This window comes from Balaenoptera physalus, assembly GCF_965194825.1.
Source record: "Balaenoptera physalus genome assembly, chromosome: 20".
Classification (NCBI taxonomy): domain Eukaryota; kingdom Metazoa; phylum Chordata; class Mammalia; order Artiodactyla; family Balaenopteridae; genus Balaenoptera; species Balaenoptera physalus.
In genome coordinates, this window is record NC_138901.1 from 44,285,240 (window position 1) to 44,306,345 (window position 21,106).

The window sequence follows — 21,106 nt, forward strand, 5'->3', positions numbered from 1 at the left end:
GACGACAAATGAACCAACAATGCTGTCCCAACACTATGAATTCTGGTTGATTCTTATGTTTGCCTCAGTGAATATAGCCTTAAATATGCTGAAAATTTGGCTCAGAATGGCCCTAAGAACTTGTTCAAATTGTTCTGTTTCATTTTCTTCGTCAAGTGATCTTAGGTACTTTATTTCTGGTAATGTTAATTAGCTTATACTCCTCATTTAAATACTAAAATAGCACGAAAGTATATGTATAAAGCAGAAAGTAAACCTCCACCCGTACCAAAAGTAACACTGTTAAGTGGTTCTAGACTTTCTGACTATATGTTTTGTATCTCTCTCTCTGTATATATACATATGTATGTATACTGTGTGTGCTATGTGTGTGTGTGTGTGTGTGTGTTCTCCACCTGCTATTCTGTATTCTCCACCTGCTGTTCTGTACTGCTTTTTTTTTTTAATGGATAATATATTGTGGGCATTTTTCCTTGTGATTCTTATTTTAAGTGTTTAATGCCTGCGACAAAACTTTGGGTTCTATTGTAAAAGAGATGAGAGAAATACCATTGAAAGACCCAAACAATATGTATTTTATTCCTTGTTACATGGGTTTGGGTTGAAATAAGGTTATGGCTTTATTTGTAGGTAAATCCTTAGAATTCTGGGTGTTGGCATCTATCTGTCCACTCTATTATGAATAATGCAAGTCTAACTTTATGATGTGATCTCTTGCAGAACCGTGAGGGAAGCAAGAACTGTGAGCACAGTAGTCCTTAGAGAGTGTATAGTCCTGTGGGTATTTGTCTACTCATTGGCTGCTTAGTCAGATGGAGTGTTTTCTTAAGTGCTCCTGAAATGCACAGTGCAGTTTTTATTTTGAAATCTCTCCTTCTGTCTTCTCTGCCTCTTCCATTACTTTGATTACCTTGATGGGACATTCAAGCTGTGCAGTCTTACCCTTTTATTTCCATAGCCTACAAAAGCCAGTTTGAAGATTAACTGTAGGTGAACAGGTAATTTATCTGCATGGCTAGAAATCACCCATCAAGATGAAACGCATGTCAACAAAGACCCCCTAGACTTGGGGACCTGAAGGAAGGTAACTTAATCTTGTGGCATTTGGAAACCAGGGTGAAAATTTAGGAAGTTTGACTTATTGGAGGCAGAGCATGAGTATGAGGGTGGAGAGACAGAGAAAGAGAAGGGGGCGGGGAGGGGGGAGAGAGAGAGAGAGAGAGAGAGAGGGAGAGAGAGAGAATGTGTGTGTATATTTGGGGAAGAGAAAAATCCAGAGCTATAGAGTAAATAAGAATTATGAATTAAGGTAATCTTCAAAGTTGAATTACAGAATCTTTGTTCTGAGAGGGTGGCTACTGGGGAATAGAACATGAGCTTACCAATTACTTCATTATGAAGCTCTTGGAGTTGTTTAGGTGATGGAGTTTGATGACAAGGGCCTTTTCCCTGCCCTTCTTCTGTATTAGCAGCACAGGGGAAAAAATGAAGAAATAGCTTTGTATAGAAAATTACACCCGTCGAATGGTTCCAAGATTTCCGTTACCAGGTTTCTAAAGTGAACCGCCCAAGATAGCAGTTTAGTCACGTCGCTGACTTCCTTTTTACCAGTCTTGTCATCAGGTCATCAGGCTGTGTCCTGTCAGCTTTGGAGTCTTCCTTTTCCTTCAAAGTGCGCTTGCTACTTTTTCAGTTCCTGACATTTACTAATCTAGTATTTCATTGTGCCTGAGGTAGGCAGTTGCTGTACCCTTGATGTTGGCTACCTTTCTTCTTTTTTTTTTGTTTTTGTTTTTGTTTTTAATTAATTTTACTTTTTATTTTTTGGCTGCTTTGGGTCTTTGTTGCTGCGCGTGGGCTTTCTCTAGTTGCGGCGAGTGGGGGCTACTCTTCGTTGCAGTACGCGGGCTTCTCACTGCGATGGCTTCTCTTGTTGCGGAGCACGCGCTCTAGGCACGCGGGCTTCAGCAGTTGTGGCTCGCGGGCTCAGTAGTTGTGGCTCGTGGGCTCTAGAGTGCAGGCTCAGTAGTTGTGGCGCACGGGCTTAGTTGCTCCGCGGCATGTGGGGTCTTCCTGGACCAGGGTTCAAACCCCTGTCTCCTGCATTGGGAGGCGGATTCTTAACCATCTGTGCCACCAGGGAAGTCCGATATTGGATACCTTTCTGCACTATGAAGTATTATGCCACAGTGGATAATAAAGTACCCAAATTACATTATAGAACAGATTCTGGTAACTGCAGCCCCGGGGACCGGCGTGGCTGGCGTGCCCTCCTGCAGCTCGGGGGTGGTTTTGCCACAAAGTGCTGTGAAGCAGGTTGAGCCTCATTCAGTGCCAGTTCCTATATCTGAACACTAAAGTGGCTCGTTAAAGATTAAAGGGACTGCCCAGTTCTTCTGGCCCCAAGACGGAATGATCCCCGCCATGGCGACAGCTGCTGTCTCCCAGGAGAGGCCATCTTGTCCAGCAGGGCTGTGCTTCCAAATGTTACAGTAAGCCTGCAGTGGACGATGCTGTGGTGATAAGTTGCCATTTAGGTGCTCTTGACACATGAGCTATATAGCATCCCATGGTTTGAATGTCTGGGCAAAACTGCCTCATCAGGAAGTCAGAAGCCTCCACTTTCAAGCCGTGCCTTTGGGGAGGTTTTTCTCCTTTGTTCTATTTGACTGTTCTGTTGAGTCAAATGAACTTTAATTTTCACAGTCATAAAAATTCCATTAAGCCCCTTGTACTGCATCCCAGGTGTGAAAATGTCTCAGTCTAACAGGACTGTGGGTGACAGCGAAAATCCTTAAGATAAGCAGTTAGGATAATTGCCTCTGGAGGCTTGAAGAAAATAATGGTCCAGTCAACAAAATAAATACAGTTCAATTGTTATGTTCTTGATGGTTCGTGTGGGTGAGGGGACTAATGTCTAAGACCTGCTCTGTGAGACTACTGTTCAGTTTGGTGGTCTTTGGGGGAAAAAAAACCCAACTTTTCATTTTGGACTTCCCTGATGGCGCAGTGGTTAAGAATCCACCTACCAATACAGGGGACACGGGTTTGATCCCTGGTCCGGGAAGATCCCACATGCCACGGAGCAACTAAGCCCGCGCCACAACTACTGAGCCTGCCCTCTAGGGCCCGCGAGCCACAACTACTGAGCCCATGCGCTACAACTACTGAAGCCCGCGTGCCTAGAGCCCGTGCTCTGCAACAAGAGAAGCCACCGCAGTGAGAAGCCCGCGCACCACAACGAAGAGTAGCCCCCACTCGATGCAACTAGAGAAAGTCCGCGCGCAGCAACGAAGACCCAACGCAGCCAAAAAACAAACAAACAAAAAAAACCTTTTCATTTTACAGTGCTTAGGGAACAGAGCTATGACCTGTCTCCCAAAACACGATCCAAGGCCTCTCTGTGTCAGAATCACTTGGGAGAGGGAGATGCTTATTAAAAATTCCGATTCTAGGGGCTCCTGCCACTTCTGATAATTCAGAGTGTCTTAGAGACTGGGTTGGGAAGTGATCCTTTTCAATAGGCACCATTGTTGATTCTTAAGTACCTCTAGAGTTGATTCTCGAGTATCCTAAAGTTTACTTCATTTTTCATGCCTAATTTCTGTGATTTATTAGATGATAGCTAGTTGGTTGACATTCATTGTCTTTTCTGAAGAGTAGGTACTCTAGTTTAAAAAAAAAAAAAGGTTATAAGATCCCTGAACATCCAAGATTAGAATTTAGCAGTGTCTCTAATTATCAACAAAGTGAGAAAGCCACTGGTTCTTGGAAATTTGGGTTTATCAATTCACTGTCTTCTCAATCAGAAAAAGGACGTGGGGGGAAAGAAAAAGGATATGGACATAAGTAAGATTAATTTTGTTAAAAAGAGGAAATGTACAGTATTATTTAAGATGCTAGGAATGGGGAAGCAGGTAAAAGGAGGCTGTTGAGAGGAAAGAGTGAGAAGGGGAAAAGATTAAAGTAGGTATAAACAGTAGAACATTTAAAACTTTTAACTGAATTTTGAATTACTAAGTAATATCTGAATATATGCTTGTTGTAAAATGTATTCAAATACTGGTAAAGCTAAAATACCTCCTTGATCTGCTCCCATTGCACTTCCCTCCCATATCTCTTTCTATGTATTTGGTAATTTTCTATGGATTTGGAAGACTACAGAATCCTAAGAAATGACTATTTTAATTTCTTTTGACACCTGCTTGTTGTTTAAAATGTTAAGAAATATCAGAAAACGAACCAAATGTGGGCTATAAACGGCATTACATATTTCTGTTGAAGTAAAACAGTGGGTATGGTGTTTGCAAGGTGTGTGTGTATATATACATACATACATACTCGTACACAAAAGCCTACATGCACACATGCCCATGTTAAATATCTCTTGTGACCACACATAAAAAGTAAGTCTATATCGCTTTGGGTGTGAATTAACTTTGTCTGAGTTTTAAAATAATATATTAAAAAATATATATATATATTGAAGGAACTTAAGCACAAAGCCACAATTATTTTGTTTATTTCTCATACAGTCTCATATTCTTGGAGTTTTTATATAACCTTATAAAAGCTCAAGTGCCTGAAGCCATTAGTTCAAGTTTAGCATCTTTTTAGAGCTCTACATGTGTAATCCTCAGCCTTTCCCGGCTAAAAGAAGGAACTCAGGTGGAGTATGGTTATATTCAGGGGAAACTGATGGAAACTGTACAGAAGCCCACAGAGGGAAGCGATAATCTGAGACAGCCGCCCTCACCTGCTGAGTGGTGCTTATCTCAGCAGAGTTAGGAAGTTCTGATGCTTCTGTTGCTCTTCGCATCATTTACATTTACTTCCTGGGCACAGAACCATCTGGATTTTCTCTTCCTCATTTAAAGTCTACTAATATAGAATGAGTCAGAAGCTTTTAACAGTATTCTATTTTTGTTTCCGTATTTGTCTCTACTGTATGTACCTTGAGAGTTGCTCCATATTAGGATGTTTGTGACTTATCATCAACTACAGAAATACTTTTTAAAGTGTGGTCTGTGAGATAATGGTTGTCAACTGCTCTAAAGATGCTTTTATCATTTGAAAAAGACTAATTAATACATACTGTAGGAAAACTTCTTTAAACACAGCTAATTTCTGGAAAGGAAAACACTGAAGGGGAGGAAGTAAAAGAGGGAACATTTTTAAAACCTTCTAAAAGGCCAGTGTGGTTATCCTGTTGGAATAATGTAATTAAGGGGCATTGAGTTGGTTAAATAACTTTTTTTTTTTTAAACTAGCCCCGTGAAAAGGAATAGAATTAAATAGCATAGTTTTTAAACCCGAACTCTGACAATCTGCATGTACATTTTAACGAATCCTAACATTTATTGAATTACAGGCTGGATTGGCAGCTACATCCAGAGGTGATGCCTTGAGAGACCTACCTGACAGGATGAACAAGGCTAGGTGTGGTGGCCTTGAATGCCCTTGCTAAGGAATATCTGATGACCGTGGGAAATTTTGAGCAGGGAACAGAAGGCTCTGATATGAACTTTAGTTTCGTTCTTGTCAAATGAAAACACGGAGGAAGCAAGGACTTAATCTTTTGTTTTCTTTGTCTAGCACCATTGTCAGTTCTAGCCTGTCAGGGCAAATTCAATGATAATTAATAGCTGTTGATGAGCCAGTCATTCTAGAATCGATTTTTTAATAAGCTGGCCAATAAATGAGAATTGACATAAGTTTAAGGATTTTTCTTTTAAAAGTTAAGTGTTAATGTGTTTTTCACAGACTCCTATGTTCCTTAAACATCTAGTAGGTGTGATGGTGGATAACTTAGCTTTAGCATAGAGAATGTGGCAGCTGATTAAACAAACAAACAAACAAAACCCTCCTATGTATCTGTGTTAATTAGAGAACATGAGTTGTCTAAGGAAACAGAAAGGTCGGAGAAAGCCTGGTGGGGAAAAAGAACAGTGAGCCCGGTCAGAGCTGACAGAATTCACCCTAATGATTTGACCAGCTAGCCATGACTGGGCAGGTCCCCCCATGACTGGGCATCCTCTCACCCAGATGTTCTAGTTTGTAAATGCGAAGTGACTTCTTTATCAGCCTCTTGGGGAAATCTCCAGAGCTCGTGGACCTGCTACCTTCAGTAATCGTGCTGTCCTGAGCCCCAGGCTGTTTTCAGGTGATATTTCAGAAGGTGACTGACCACTGGAGCTTTTCTGGGAGACCAGCAGCCGGGGAATGAGGTTCACCTCCCCCTAGTAATCAGCTTTCGATTTAAAAGAAAAATCAGTGGGGCGCCTCTTCTTTTCTAGGTTGCAGTTGATTGCGGTTGGCTCAGGCTGAGTTGTTTGGGAAATGAGTTTTGCCTGGCATGAGTCAGCACTGCCCTGGGTAAACCGCCTGCTCTGTTGCAATCTTGCTTACCAAAGATACGTCCCCAGGCAGCACCATTCACTGCCTGAAAGCCGCTGCTGTTGGTTCCTGAGATGATCTCATCTGAACCCGGCTCCAAGGACCTCAGCAGCGGCAGCAACGAGAGGCAGCTTGCTTTCTGCCCTGGCCATGTTTTGAAACAGGCAAAATCAGGTAACCCCAGACTGTTTTCTCTTAGTGTCTTGAGCTAGACTGAGCTGATGCAGAAACTGGGAAGAGCCTTAGTCTTTAGAAGTGAGTCAACACGTTATCAATTTGGATATCTGAAAGTCCTTCAACTCTTTGGAGGGGATGTTATGGGAAAAGTTTCATTTCCTTTGGGATCTGGATGTGGTTTTGGACCTAACAAGACCGTTTATTATATAAACCTTAGAGAAATCAAACAGGTTTACGGCTTTATCCATCTTTTGCTGTTGTAGTCTCTATTCTTTCTGTGTCTTGTGAGAAATAGTTTAGTCAAACTAAACCATTGTTAAAGGAAGAGAGAGGGGCAAACATATTTGCTTTTCTGCTTAATAATTGTGACTCCTGAATTGTAGAAAGCACTGTCTTACCAGTGAGTTTCTGAGGTGTTAGGAAGACCCTCCCCTCATCCCTCATTCTGTTCAGACTGCTGCCCTATCTCCTTCCTGCTCTTCACCTCTAAACTTCTGAAATCTTCAGCCTCAGCACCAGGCAGTAACCCTCCTTAAAGTTTGCTCCTGTTCCTTACAGTTACCCCCAGATGGTCCATGTTCACTCTCTACTTCAGGCCTTTGCACAGGCAAGCCTTCTCTGAGACACCCTGCCCCAGCTTATCCTGGCCAACTGGCTTAACTGGCTGGAGCCTGAAAATCACTTCTTCAATGAAATCTCTTCTTACTCACCAAGACTGGATGAGTACTCAAGAGCATCCTGTGTCTCCTCGATTGTAGACTATATTGAGAAGCAGCACCTGTTTTGTTAGAATTATATCCATGGTACTTGGCACATAGTAGGTCCTTAGTAAGGGTAGAATGAGCTCGAGCCTCAATTGTACTTCCTCAATTCTGATCCTCTTAGCAGCTCTTTGTTATTTTGTTATTTTGGCTTCTACCCCCATTACCCTATTCCTGTTTTCCTGAAGATTACAAGTAAACTCCTAATTTCCAGACCCAGTGTTCTGGTCCTGATTTCAGCCTCCATCTTACTTAATCTCTGCCTAGCATTTGGCACTATTGAACCATTCTCTTTTTTCCCCAGCAGCTTTCTTCCTGTGGCTTTGTGGCCACGTTGTCTCTTCTGAGTTTCCAGAGTATCCTTCCATTATTTATGCTTATTTTCTTTTGATTATCCCATAAGTGTCGAGATGCTCCAGGGCTTTGTCTTGGGTTTCTTTTCACTCTTTTCCCACCCCCTTCCTCTAAGGATCTCAAATATGTCCATGAATTCAGCCATCCTCAGTATGTCTTACCAGCCCAGCTGTCTCTCCCAAACTTCAGATCCTTATTTCCAACTTGACAAATCTTGGCAAGCTTTGTCCAACTTGACAAACCTACCAGTTTTGTCTTAAGTTCAACACATACATAACAAGTCATTATCTCCCCTACCCAGTATCTGTTATCTGCTTGTATTGCTGTATGTTTGAACTCTGTTAATTATATCTACCAAATCTTCCTCTTCATTCTTTTTATGCCTCACATCTCTAAATATGATAAATCTATGGTTGCTAAACCCTCTTGATTATATTGGCGTACTGTTTGACGTGTGTCTTTTCTTCATTCCCACTGTATTGCTTTAATTTATCATAGGTTAAAAACTAGATATTTTGTTTAACCAGCCCAATGGCTTAAAATTTTATGTGTGAAGACTTTTAGGCGGGGCCTGCATTCTTCCAAGATCACAGATAATCACCATTCTCCCAGATGTTACACAACGAAGATGTCACATTTGACCTACTTTGCCTCCAGGAATTTGAGTTTGTAACTTCTTATTCAAAGCCTTATCAAATCTTGACTGTGCTTTTGTCACTGCACCATAGATCCTTCTCTGCTCCAACCTTTCATTCTTGTTGCCAAAGTTATGTTCCTAAAGGCCAAATCTAATCTTTTCATTCACGCCTTTCAGAGTGCCATTTGTTCTCTGTTTCCTACTTAGCTGGATTGGGAAAGTCCTTCACAATTTGACCCTATCCTACCTGTTACTCATTTTATCTCCCTCTCCTTTTCCCAGCCATTTCTCTCCTCTCCAACCTCACTGAACTCTTCATTTTTCCAGTCCCTGGTTATACCACATCCTTTTAGGACACTGTGCCGTTTCCTGGTGGTTCCGCCTCCTCTCTGACAGGCAAAGTGCTCATCCCCAGGAGACTTAGTTCATATGTGAATCCTTCCCTGACTTCCTCCGGTAGTTATTCTTCCTTATTTGGACTTCCACAGCAGTGTCTGTCTCTTCCACTAGACTGTTGAATTCCTTCAGTGAACCTGGTCCTTGACCTAGAGCTCAGCACCATTAGACAGTGGCTGAAGTGGGTCCCCTGGATGAAACCACTAGTCTAAACATCTTTATTAGTCTTGGCAGTATTAGAAAATCCATAAGCTTTCTAGTTAGATGGCATGTTCTTTGTTCTTGTTTGATGAACTTGAGCCCATGGTGCCTATTCCATATATGTCACCTGAAACCATCAGGTAACATCCAAAGTTAATTTGAAGATTTATAGGACTTTCTGAAACCTAGTTCTAGACCATCACCTAACGTAGTATAATACCTTGCAAAATTATCCCCTTGTATCATTTTTTTTAAAAAATTAATTAATTAATTTTTAAAATTTATGGCTGTGTTGGGTCTTCATTTCTGTGCGAGGGCTTTCTCTAGTTGTGGCAAGCGGGGGCCGCTCTTCATCGTGGTGCGCGGGCCTCTCACTATCGCGGCCTCTCTTGTTGCGGAGCACAGGCTCCAGACGCGCAGGCTCAGTAGTTGTGGCTCATGGGCCCAGTTGCTCCGCGGCATGTGGGATCTTCCCAGACCAGGGCTCGAACCCATGTCCCCTGCATTGGCAGGTGGATTCTTAACCACTGCGCCACCAGGGAGGTCCCAAGGAAGAGTTTCTTGATGATCAAAGTTGGGAAACATTTGAATGACTGCTAAAAGAGTGTTGAATTTCTGACTGTGTCAGTTATCTGTTACTGTGTAACAGATCACCCTAAAACTTTTAGTGTCTTCAAATGATAGTCATTTTATTGCTGTGATTCAGTGGATTAGTAATTCAGGGGTGAGGGCCATATTGCTTTGTTCCACGTGATGTGGATTGGATTGGAGGATCCAACATGGCTTAACTCACGTATCTGGGGGCTTGGCGCTAACTGTTGGCTGGGACGTTTTGGTTCTCCTCCATGAGGTCCAGCTCTCTCATGGAGAGGTGGCCTCTCATCACTCATTAATCTAGACTGGGCTTCTTTACATGGTGGTTGGCTTCCAAGGGGGCCACAAAGCAGCTGCAGGGCCTCTTAAAGCCTAGGCCTGGGAGTCATACATACACTTCTGCCCCATTCTTTTGATTAAAGTAAGTCATGTGTGTAGCCCATATCCAAGAGGAGGGGATATGGACTCCACCTCTTACAGGGTAGAGTGTCAAAGTCACACTGCAAAAGGACATGCTGCATGGTTGGGATTATCGTGGCCAATTTTGGAAACAATTTACCACACTGACCTTAGAGATTTTAAATGAGATAATAATCAATATATATTTATTGAGTAGGTAGTTTGGGCATATAGTTTACAAACTTGGCTGCATATCAGAGTCATCTGGGAGCTTTTTACAGGCATAGACTCCTTAGGTACTAGACCTGTGAATCAGTATCTCCTGGGGATGTTGACACATTCTGTGTCCTTTTAGGTAACTATCAGTAAAATGAGGCTGTGGTGAGAGGCAGAATAAGACAGATCCAGCTGGTATATATGAGGCAGAATGGTAGGTGCCTTAAGATAGGCCTGCTGGGGGGACTTCCCTGGTGGTCCAGTGGTTAACACTGCACTCCCAATGCAGAGTGCATGGGTTCGATCCCTGGTGGGGGAATTAAGATCCCACATGCCACATGGCATGGCCCAAAAAAAAAAAAAAAAAGATAGGCCTGCTGGTCTCCTCCTGCTTCCAGGACTTGGCGAAGCCTCTGCCTGGCATGCTGCACCTTCCAGGCTGCCTAGTGTAAGTTACATCTCATCCAGTCAGCACATCACCAAAGGAGTGTTTCTTGATTCCTCGCTTATGTTTTCTCAAAGTTTCTAGCACTTATTCCTTCATAGCAATTTTTAGTTTATAATTAAATATTTGTGTGATCATTTGACTGATATATAATAGACAGAAATATATCTGCTTTGCTTTCCAGTATCTTAACATAGTGCCTGCCTCATAAAAGGTACTCAGTAACTGTTGAATGAATAAGTGGTTGAATGAAAGCATGAATGAATGAAGTGATATTTGAATTCGGGTTGTTATTTTTTAAAGTGGAAATCTTTTTTTTTTTTTTTAAATTTATTTATTTATTTTATTTTTGGCTGTGTTGGGTCTTCGTTTCTGTGCGAGGGCTTTCTCTAGTTGTGGCAAGCGGGGGCCACTCTTCATCGCGGTGTGCGGGCCTCTCACTATCGCGGCCTCTCTTGTTGCAGAGCACAGGCTCCAGACGCGCAGGCTCAGTAGTTGTGGCTCACGGGCCTAGTTGCTCCGTGGCATGTGGGATCTTCCCAGACCAGGGCTCAAACCCGTGTCCCCTGCATTAACAGGCAGATTCTCAACCACTGCGCCACTAGGGAAGCCCCTCGGGTTGTTTTTAAACATATTTTAAAAATTAATTAATTTATTTTTGGCTGCGTTGGGTCTTCGTTGCTGCGCACGGGCTTTCTCTAGTTGCGGCGAGCGGGGGCTACTCTTTGTTGTGGTGTACAGGCTTCTTATTGTGGTGGGTTCTCTTGTTGCGGAGCATGGGCTCTAGGTGTGTAGGCTTCCGTAGTTGTGGCACGCGGGCTTAGTTGCTCCGCGGTATGTGGGATGTTCCCGGACCAGGGCTCGAACCCGTGTCCCCTGCATTGGCAGGTGGATTCTTAACCACTGTGCCACCAGGGAAGTCCTGAATTTGGTTTTAATGGATGATTAGAATTTTGGGCAGGTGGAGCAAACGAATGGGAAATTCATACTTCTGAAGCAGGAAGTGTGGGTTATATTGCTCATATAATTTCAGAAGATTGGAGGAAACTACTTTGGGGAAAGATGAAGGGTTTGGTTTTGAGTGTCTTAGGTATGCTAGATTTGAAGTCTGGATATCTAGCAGGAATTTGGAAATGACTACTAAAACTGAAGCCTGAGATTGATTCCAAAGACTGAGGAATCTGTTCATTCAATGGATACTTACCAAGCTTCCACTGTGTGCCAGACAGCTGCACTGTAGGGAAGGTGGGCCGCAGTCTGATGGGTAGGGAGCAGGCTTTGTGAGAGCTGTGGAGGATGTTCCTGGCAGGAAAGGAGCCACAAGTGTGCAGGCCTTGGGGGCAATAGATGATTTTTTTTTTTGAGGAAGTCAAAATAAAAGGAGACCACCAAGGGCCTCGAGTGAGGTGAATGGGGAGTGGAGGGTGATGGGGGGGTGGCATGAGGTAAAGCAGGAGAGGTGGGCAGGGCCCACATCACATGGGGCCTTTGTGGGCCATGTAGTGAGTCTCGGCTTTACAAAAGGGCATGGTGGGAAACCACTGAAGGCTTTAAAGCAGGAGAGTAATAGGCGTGTGTGTGTGTGTGGGTGTGTGTGTATTTTTTTTTTTTGGGCCATGCTACGTGGCTTGCGTGATCTCAGTTCCCCCACCAAGTATTGAACCCAGGCCACAGCAGTGAAAGCCTGGAATCCTAACCACTGGACCGCCAGGGAACTCAGGCAGAGTATAGTTTTTAAAAGAGAAGTTTACCCTGACTACGGTGTGGAGAAAAGAGTGGCAAAGAGGGGGCCAGTGAGGAGGTGTTTGCTCTAGTTTTTGAGAAAGATAATGGCGTATAAGTCAGGGTGTGGCCGTGGACATAGGAGGGATGTTTGCAGGATATATTTTAAAAGTAAAACCAATAGAATTCAGTAGAGAAGGAAAGGAAGAATGATTAGTCCAGCGCCCTAGGAGATATTTAAGGGGCAAAAGGAGGAGCCAGGGAAGGACAGGGAGGAAAATATGTCTTTAAAGGAGAGTCAAGCTATTGCACTTTCAGTGGGAACTAAAGGGAAGAAGATAGGTAGGTCATCAGCATATGGGAAGTCATCAAGGTTTGATGTAGGAAAAAGCCATGCATTTAGCCGTCACAGGATCATTGGTTACCTTGGAGAAAGGGCTTTCAGTAGATTGGAGCACAGTTCATGAACAAGTGTGTGACATGGAAGTGAAGCAGAGCTCCAGCTATTCTATGGGGGAATTGAAGAGAAAGGGAGACTGAGCTGAGAGCTCACTTTGTGCAAACTTGTACAGAGACGTATGTGTGTAGAGGCAGGTTTTCTAAAAACTGTAATGGACCAGTATTCACTGAGCATCTCCTCTGTGCCAATCACTGTGCTAGGAGCTATACCAACTCTATTCTATTTATCTTTGTCTTGAAACAATTTCCATAAAAGTGTAGTGACCTCCAAAATGAATTTCCAAATTCTAGGGACATATGGGACCTTTCTTTGGGGTATGGGAAGGAATTATTAGAGCTAAGTTTTTCTATATTTTTATCTTACCTTTGAAATTTCTTTTTAGTGTTCTGCTTTAGATAGAACACAGTATATTTGTGTAGTAGTACTTGTCTAATTTGCTGTTAAATATAGATACATTGGAGATGTACTAATTTTTTTTTTAACTAATGGTCAAAAATGGTGGATTCTACTGGTCCTGTGAATAAAGGGGAGGTTTTGAGATGGAAAGAAAAGAAGAGGTAGAGAGAAGGGTGGGAAATTAACATGCCAATTAGTCTGCACATTGTTTTAAACCTCTTAAGAACCCTGTGAAGTTATTTTCCCCCATTTTACAGATGAACTGAGGTCTGGAGAAATTAACTTGTCCGAGGTCACACAACCAGTTAAGTGATGGAACTGGAATTTGAAACTGGGTCTGTTTTACTCGAAAGCCTTATCACCTCGCTTATTCTTCCCCCTCTTCTTCTGCTTACTGCTCTTTCATATTTTTCCATTTAATTCTCACTGTGATTCTACAAGGAACAGATTAAAATACCCGTTTTGCAGTTGAGGACCCTGAGGCACAAATGAACAATCAGCGCATGGTCACATATCTGGTCTGTGGCACCAGCTGGACTCCTGACCCCAGTGTTCCCCACTGTACCACCACTGCCTCTCAAGTGGACAGGACCCAGTTGAATTGTTTTGGTAAAGTAGGAGAGGAGGTTTCTAATTATCTGACAAAGAAGGAGTGGAAGAGGGCATAGGGTTTGGAAGATTACTTAAGAGTAACAGTTCCCATTTTTTTGAGCTCTTACTCTGTTGTTAATTACCTCATTTCGGTACTGCATTTTACAGATTTGGAAGATGACGTTTAAGGAAGTTAAGTACCTCAAGTACCTCGACTGAGGTCACACAGGAAGACTTTGAGTTCTGTCTAACTCCAGGCCCTATGTCCTAAATCCTGCACAACACTGCTCTTTGGAAAGCTGCTATGAGACATCAACTAGAGATGAATAAAAGATTTCTTTTTATTTTTTTAAATTAATTTATTTATTTTTTGGCTGTGTTGGGTCTTCGTTTCTGTGCGAGGGCTTTCTCTAGTTGCGGCAAGCGGGGGCCGCTCTTCTTCGCGGTGTGCGGGCCTCTCACTGTTGCGGCCTCTCTTGTTGCGGAGCACAGACAGGCTCCAGACACGCAGGCTCAGTAGTTGTGGCTCACGGGCCTAGTTGCTCCGCGGCATGTGGGATCTTCCCGGACCAGGGCTGGAACCCGTGTCCCCTGCCTTGGCAGGCGGATTCTCAACCACTGCGCCACCAGGGAAGCCCGAATAAAAGATTTCTGAGCCCATTGATGGCTTGGTCCCAGTTGTATGAATTTGTTGGGAACCCAGTAAATAAAGACTTCTGACTTTTCTGTAATACTTGGTAGCTCAGGTATGGAGAGGTTGAGGAAAGGAGGGGAAGAAAAGTGTAGAATAAGAATTCAGTAAGTCAGAAGAGGACCTCAGGGTGCAGCAATGGCAGATCGCGATGGATTGTGTTAAGAAAAGTCGTGTTTGAAATTCATTCTTATGATAAATATTTATTGTGGTTCTGTTTGATGAAAGGCATTTTGGGATGTGGCAAAAAAAGAATGCAAAGATGGACAAGATGGGCTCTTTGAACTCTAGAAGGTTAGAGAGGGAGATAAAGTGTTTCACCACAGTGCATGATTGGAGGGTATGAGAGAGGTGGAAGGTAAGGAGAAGTATGGAAAAGTATCATCCAGGTTGGCTTATTGTAGATCGAGGGTGGCATCAGGTAGGACTGGTCTGCTGGGTGCCATCTAGCTTCTCCGGAAGACCTCTGAGGATTTTGGTCAGTATGTTTCAGGTCTGGTTCTTCTAAATGGATTTTGTTTTGTACCTGGAAATGATCAGTCTTTTGGAGACAGGATTGTGTTCAGACTTGGATGACTGTGCTCAGAATGGAACGCCAATTTTTATTTTAGAGTGGATTCCTTTCCTGTTGACTGGATCCTGGATTTTGCTAGGACATTGCTGTTAAATATCAAGAGATCTGAAAAATGAAATTTAATAATATCAAGCTTGCTTTTGTGAGCATGGAATAATGTGACAGGATAGTTGGTAGGAGAGAACACAGTTACAAAAAGGCTAAGATTATTGATTGCTCGCTGTATGCCAGGTATTGCACTAAGTGCTTTGCATACAGTAGGACATTTAATTCTCCCAGTGGTCCTCCTGCAAAGTAGGCACAATTATCCTCAATTTTCATATGAGGAAACCAAGGCTCTGTCCAAGCTGGTAGGAGGCTGAACTGAGATTGGAACCAAGTCCCTCTGACTCCAAGAACCCATGTACCCCTAACTGCTACTATATGCTGTTCCCATTTAAACTTCACGAAGGAACCTTGTCCCATCACAGAGAAGATGGCGTGTCACCTCGCTGCAGTGTTTCTCTGCCTTGGGTGATTCTGGAGTCGATGTGGCCCCCTCTATTTTTTCTACATTTTTCTAAGTTTCTTTGTTGACAACACTTTGATGTGGTCATATTCTTTGTTTAAATATATTAATGCCATCATCCAAGCCTTTTTGTCCTCTTCTCTTCTTGCTTTTGGTTTGGAAGACATTGTATCTCTTTGGAGGGACTTTGTGTATCTTCACACATAGATTTTGTGTTGATTTTATTACCTTAATTTTATGGGTTAAGTTATGAGATTCCTCCAGCTCCTAACTTGTCAATCTCCCTCCCCACTGCCCCGCTCCCCTTCCTTCCCCACTGGATTTAAGTTCAAATTCTGAGTCTGATTTTGGAGTACTCAGTCTGGCTCCAATCCAGCTATGCAATTTAGCCATGGCTCTCTGGATCTTTAGCTATTATTATTACCATCTCTCCCTTCATGCCCACTTATGTCTCAAATTAAATCTAGTTACTTACTGAAACGGTATGTCCTTGATTTCCTACTTGTGTGCCCTTGTTTCTGTTGTGTTTTTGGCTTGAAATGTCATTCTTCCTATGAAGCCTTCTCTGATCCCTTACTGGGAGTAATCATTTCCTCCTCTGAGTCTCACAGTGGAGGATTCTTTTATGTCTCCTTTATGGCACAGCACACTTTCTGCCATATATTTCAACTGTTTGTGTACATGCCTTTCTCTCTCCTACTAGACCATAAACTCATTGAGCAGAGCTATCTGGTTGACCTTTGTATCTCCTCTAGAGTCTAGTTCCCTGCACATAGTAGACATTGATAGCTGTTGGATGAATGGATAAGAGAATTTCAGATTTAAGTTTCTATTCACTGGTTTAGATATTTTTCCCTCTTGTTTGCTTCTCTTCTTCCTTTTCCATTTCCTTTTCTTTTCTTATTTCTTTTTTTGCACTGACTCATCGAACTTGTCTTCGCCACTCCCTTTTCTTACCCAGATTTGCCTCATTCTTTTCCCATTAGCAGTCACTGTGTGGGAGGGAGTGCCACATGTTGCTGGTCAATTTTCTCCATCCTTTGTGGCTCTGTTCTCTCCAGGAATCATATGACCAGCATGGGAACCAAGTGGTGGATTACATTACGATCTTAATAAAAGGACCATGTGTAAAGAAGAGTCTTCAAGGTTTGTTAGTATATTGCTTTCAAGTGGGAAACTTTCTGATCCACATTTCAAGGGAAAGGGAAAAAAAATCCTTGGGTGCTTGGGAAGTAGATCAAGGTAGATTCACACTGCGGGATGTGGGATGTTAGAGGCATCTTATTTGAGCGAAGGAAAGCAGGAAGCCATAGCATCTTCTGCTAACTGTTATTGTTGGATCCCTGCATTTCTTCTACAGCTGGGAGAAACATTAGTGATTAGGGTAGTGCAGCCCTCCTATTTTCCAGATGAGAAAGCAGACCCAAAGAGGCTAAATAACTTGTCCATAAAAACTGGGATATTCGTTGCCCAGCGTTTATTCCCAACACTGAATGTGGCTTGGAAGAACCACTAGCTCTTTGAAAACAATGGAAGTTTGGCTTGAAGTGGAGGCTTCAGGTCTCTAAACTGAAGGCTTTTGCAGTGCTGAAAAGTAGACTGAGGTTGGTAGCAGGGTGGATTGGGGGCAGTGCTCACCAGAAGGGCCCTGTTAACTGCTGTGATCGCTCTGCGTGGTTCCCTTCTGGGGATCTGCTCGCTGGGGACTGGCTGACAGAGATCTGTTCCTTCTACATTTGAAAGGAGGCCAACATTTAATAATAAAAACATTTCCAATTTTTCTTGCTCTTTTTCCCAGCCCTCATATTCCAAATTTTGTTCCAGGCTTAATTTTCTTATCTCAGCACTATTTGTGTTAAGTTTTCATTGTTTACTCTAGGTCAGATGTCAGTATGAAGCATGGGAAATCCAGAAAGTGTCTTAGAGGCTCATGATTGGTTTTTGGTCCTTTTTAGGTGCACCTTTTACCTGACTCGTGGAACTGTGTATTTTGTTGTCACTGAAATACTGTCCAGTGAACCAGTGGTTGGCAGATGTGAAAGGTTACCTATTTGTGGCTAGGGAGCAGCCCTCTAAAGAGATCAGACAGCCCAGAACAGGAAGTCAAGTGCAAACAGGATGTGCTTGTCTTTACTGTAACTTGTATGCCTGTGTTTTGAAACTTGGTGTGCTTAATAAGTCAAGACTTCTAATACTTGAGCTTGGCTGAAGACGTGTCTGCTTCTGGTTTGAAAAGGAGATAAGGCAACAAGACCTTTACTGCCCTTGCCTTCATACAGCTGCAGATCTTTCTTCTGGGGATCAGGTCATTCTTTCTTCCTGGTGCATGGTGGTTTTCCTAGTTTACACCATATTGCATCTAGTATATTTTATAAAATGAAACCCCTGAATTGACTGCTAATCTGTTCTCTTTGGTAGATGTGGGATTCAAGCTGTGCTTGTTTATTTATTTTTTAATAATGATAGGAAATTTTAGCCTCTAATTCACTAGCCTTTTAAATAACAGTTTCCTTTTATTGAATTCCAGGATTTCTAGCCCACCTTTTGAGTGTTTCCTGAGCAAGGTAGTTCACAAGTGACCACGGGGTCTTTTTAGCCTTTGAAAGTTTCCTCTGGTGTGGAGGCTGGATCTAATGGCAACTACTGAACTGTTTTGTACCTAGGCGAGTTTCTGGAGAAGAGCTTAAGTAATTTGCTTGGGGTGGGGGGGGGGTCACCCAGCGGGTAAACGATCTTCGGAACCCCTGTTTTCTGAACCCCACCCCTACCCCCCGCCATTCCTTCTTGCTTGCCACTGTGAAATCTGCTTTATTATGTCTATTAGGGAGTAATCTTGGGGTGTTTGTGGATTATTATAACTGCTTGAGTTATTTCAGAACAATGATGGTCTCAAACCATAAACTAATGAGTACGGGGCCGGTAAAGGTTTGGGTAATTTTTTTTTTTTTTTTTTTATTTATTTATTTATTTATTCATTTATTTAATTTTTGGCTGCATTGGGTCTTCGCTGTTGCACGCGGGCTTTCTCTAGTTGCAGTGAGCGGGGGCTACTCCTCGTTGCGGGGCTCAGGCTTCTCATTGTGGTGGCCTCTCCTGTTGCAGAGCACAGGCTCTAGGCACGCGGGCTTCAGTAGTTGTGGCACATGGGCTTCAGTAGTTTTGGCTCGCGGGCTCTAGAGCGCAGGCTCAGTAGTTGTGGCTCACGGGCTTAGTTGCTCCGCGGCATGTGGGATCCTCCTGGACCAGGGCTCGAACCCGTGTCCCCTGCATTGGCAGGCGGACTCCCAACCACTGCGCCACCAGGGAAGCCCCTGGGTAATGTTTTTTTGTGCATCTCGTATCCCTGCCCCATTGCAAAGAAGACTCTCCTGCCACTTTATAGTTCCAGGAGCAAATGGGTGAAGTAGCAGCACATCACAACATCCCTGAAAACAGCAGTTCTTCTGGGTATCAGCACAGGTGGCTTTTTTCTTGGATCTGTCAAGGAGTGGTGAATACGAGGCAGTTTGCACTGTGTTGTGGGATATATAGGCAAAGAATAAAACCTGAAGACCTGGTAAGCATAGGTGTTCTTCACGAGGAGATAATATGGTGCGAATACAAAGGTTTTCTTTGTGGTACTGGATGAACTAGAAATTTCCATTTCTGCTTCTTGGGATAGATACTGGGCATATCATATCCTGGCAGGAGCAGAAAACATTTCAGAAAGTCAGCATAATTTTCAGATTGAGGTCAAACATCAAACCAAGCCCAAAGGTCTTGGGGAGGAAGGGGTTAGTCTGGATTCATCCTGGATTTATCCCCAAATCCCATCTGACTTCAGCGCAGTGCAAATAGTTACGGAGCACCAGGTAGGGCCTAGAATGTTCCATTCTCTGAATTTGGTGAACAAGAGGGGTTGAGGAGCTAAGGGACAGTCTGAGCTGTCTGGGCTGCAGGAAAAGTGACAAATTTATTAGCAATGGAGTAGAATTGGAAAGAAACAGCCTAGGGCTGCATTGTGGAGAAACCACTTCTGACCACCTCAGAGAAAAGTTCTTCAGGCATTATAAAATTAAGAGCTGGTGGGAGGGGCCTGGAGTCTTTTAGTTCTTGGAGGATCTTTGGAAAACTAGATGGAGCCTGGTTAAAGGTATCAGGTTAAAGGTTTTTTGTTTGTTTGTTTTTTGTTTTTTTTTTAAAGTAGAGGATAGAGCAGATAAATTGTCACATTAAAGAACCTTGAAAAAGATTTTCTTAAAATTATTTCTAGCCAACTTTTATTGAGCACCTATTATGTGCTAAACTCTAGAAATGCTTGTTATTTTAATTCTTTCAATTACCAGTTTCAGTGAAGCAGGCAGGTTCTATTGTTTTTGAGGAAATTACGGTTTAAAGGGATTAAATAGCACCAAAATCTAGAGTCTTTGTTCCTTCCACACCCAGTACATTTGCCTACGTAAAGAACATCATTTAGATCCTGGGCAGAATTCCCGTCCTGAAGCACTGCCTTTTCCTAGGGCAAGGAGTACCACAAACCCTCTTACCTAGTTCCTGTCTCCTTGAAGTTTTTTTTTTTATCATGGTTACCCATTAGTCAGTCACTGTCATAGTATCTAGTGAAAGCAGCTTCTTCAATCAGAAGGTCCAGACAAGCTTATCTGGTAAATCCTGTTCCCTGCAGAAGAGTACAAGGAGGATCAGAGTCTTTTTATTCTTGATGGGCTTTGTCATCAGTTTTGATGGAAGAAGGATCCCGGGGTAATTAAACTGCAGGTCCGTTTATTCTGTTTTCAGCGTTGTTAGAAGACTTCACTCTGCACTGCTTTCTTCCCTGATTGACTCGCCCTTTGGGGCAGAATGCCTGGGCTGCAATTAAATGTGTAGGTTTCTCTGCTGCACTGTTCAATCTGTCAGCGCTCCTAAACGCCACACAAAGAAGCAGCCATTTAATTGGTCAGACCCCGAGGGTGATACTTTGGCACACCCCCATTGGTTAGAATTACTTTCCCCTGAACTTCAGAGCAGATGCTGAGGTCCCTCTGCAGATATTTGTCATGGACTAGTTGGAACCAGGGAATTTCCAGGAACATTTATAATTTGTGATTATTAAGTATGTTTTTCAGTTGTTTACAACAGTTACCACTGCAGGAAAAAAGAGCTCATTTGTTACTGGTGCAAAGTAGAAATCTCTCTCTTTTTCTCCTTCTTCATGTTGTCTTTGTAACACTCTATGCCCTGAGACCCTCTGCTGTTCTGGTTCTCACAGCCTTTGTCCTGTTTCTCTCCCACCTGGCTTGGGGCTGTGCCCTCAGTAGCCACAGGCAAAGCTCTGCTTGGACCTGGCTGTCTGGTCGAGGTCTGTCTCTTTGATTTCCAGCATTTCTTTTCTCTGTTCTCTTGCTTCTCCATTTGCTGTTTTCATCTTTATTTGTATTCTTTGCAGTTTCGTCGCAGCACCATTTCAAACCACAGCCTCCAGGAGGGCCCTGATGCCTTCTGTGCCTTTTGATGCAGGGGAGGGATGGAAGTGACTGACGATCTTGTACATCTTTGAGGCTCTCCCTTTCTGGCTTTCTAATGCTGTAAGAACCGACAATCGTAACATT

The 21,106-nt window shown here is 43.0% G+C and overlaps 1 protein-coding gene across 8 annotated transcripts in view; it reads left to right on the forward strand.

Moving 5' to 3' along the window:
• Window positions 1–21,106, forward strand: part of RFFL (ring finger and FYVE like domain containing E3 ubiquitin protein ligase) — a 67,505-nt gene that overhangs the window by 13,870 nt on the left and 32,529 nt on the right. The window contains exon 1 of one of the 8 annotated variants that reach the window (XM_082443726.1): window positions 6,412–6,570. The exons of 6 other annotated variants lie outside the window; for them this stretch is intronic. In XM_082443726.1, the coding sequence (XP_082299852.1) occupies window positions 6,471–6,570 (100 nt within the window). In that variant the 5' untranslated portion in view covers window positions 6,412–6,470. Of the gene's footprint in view, window positions 1–6,411; window positions 6,571–21,106 lie in introns of those variants that run through there. One more of the 8 variants, XM_082443725.1, reaches the window with a different exon arrangement.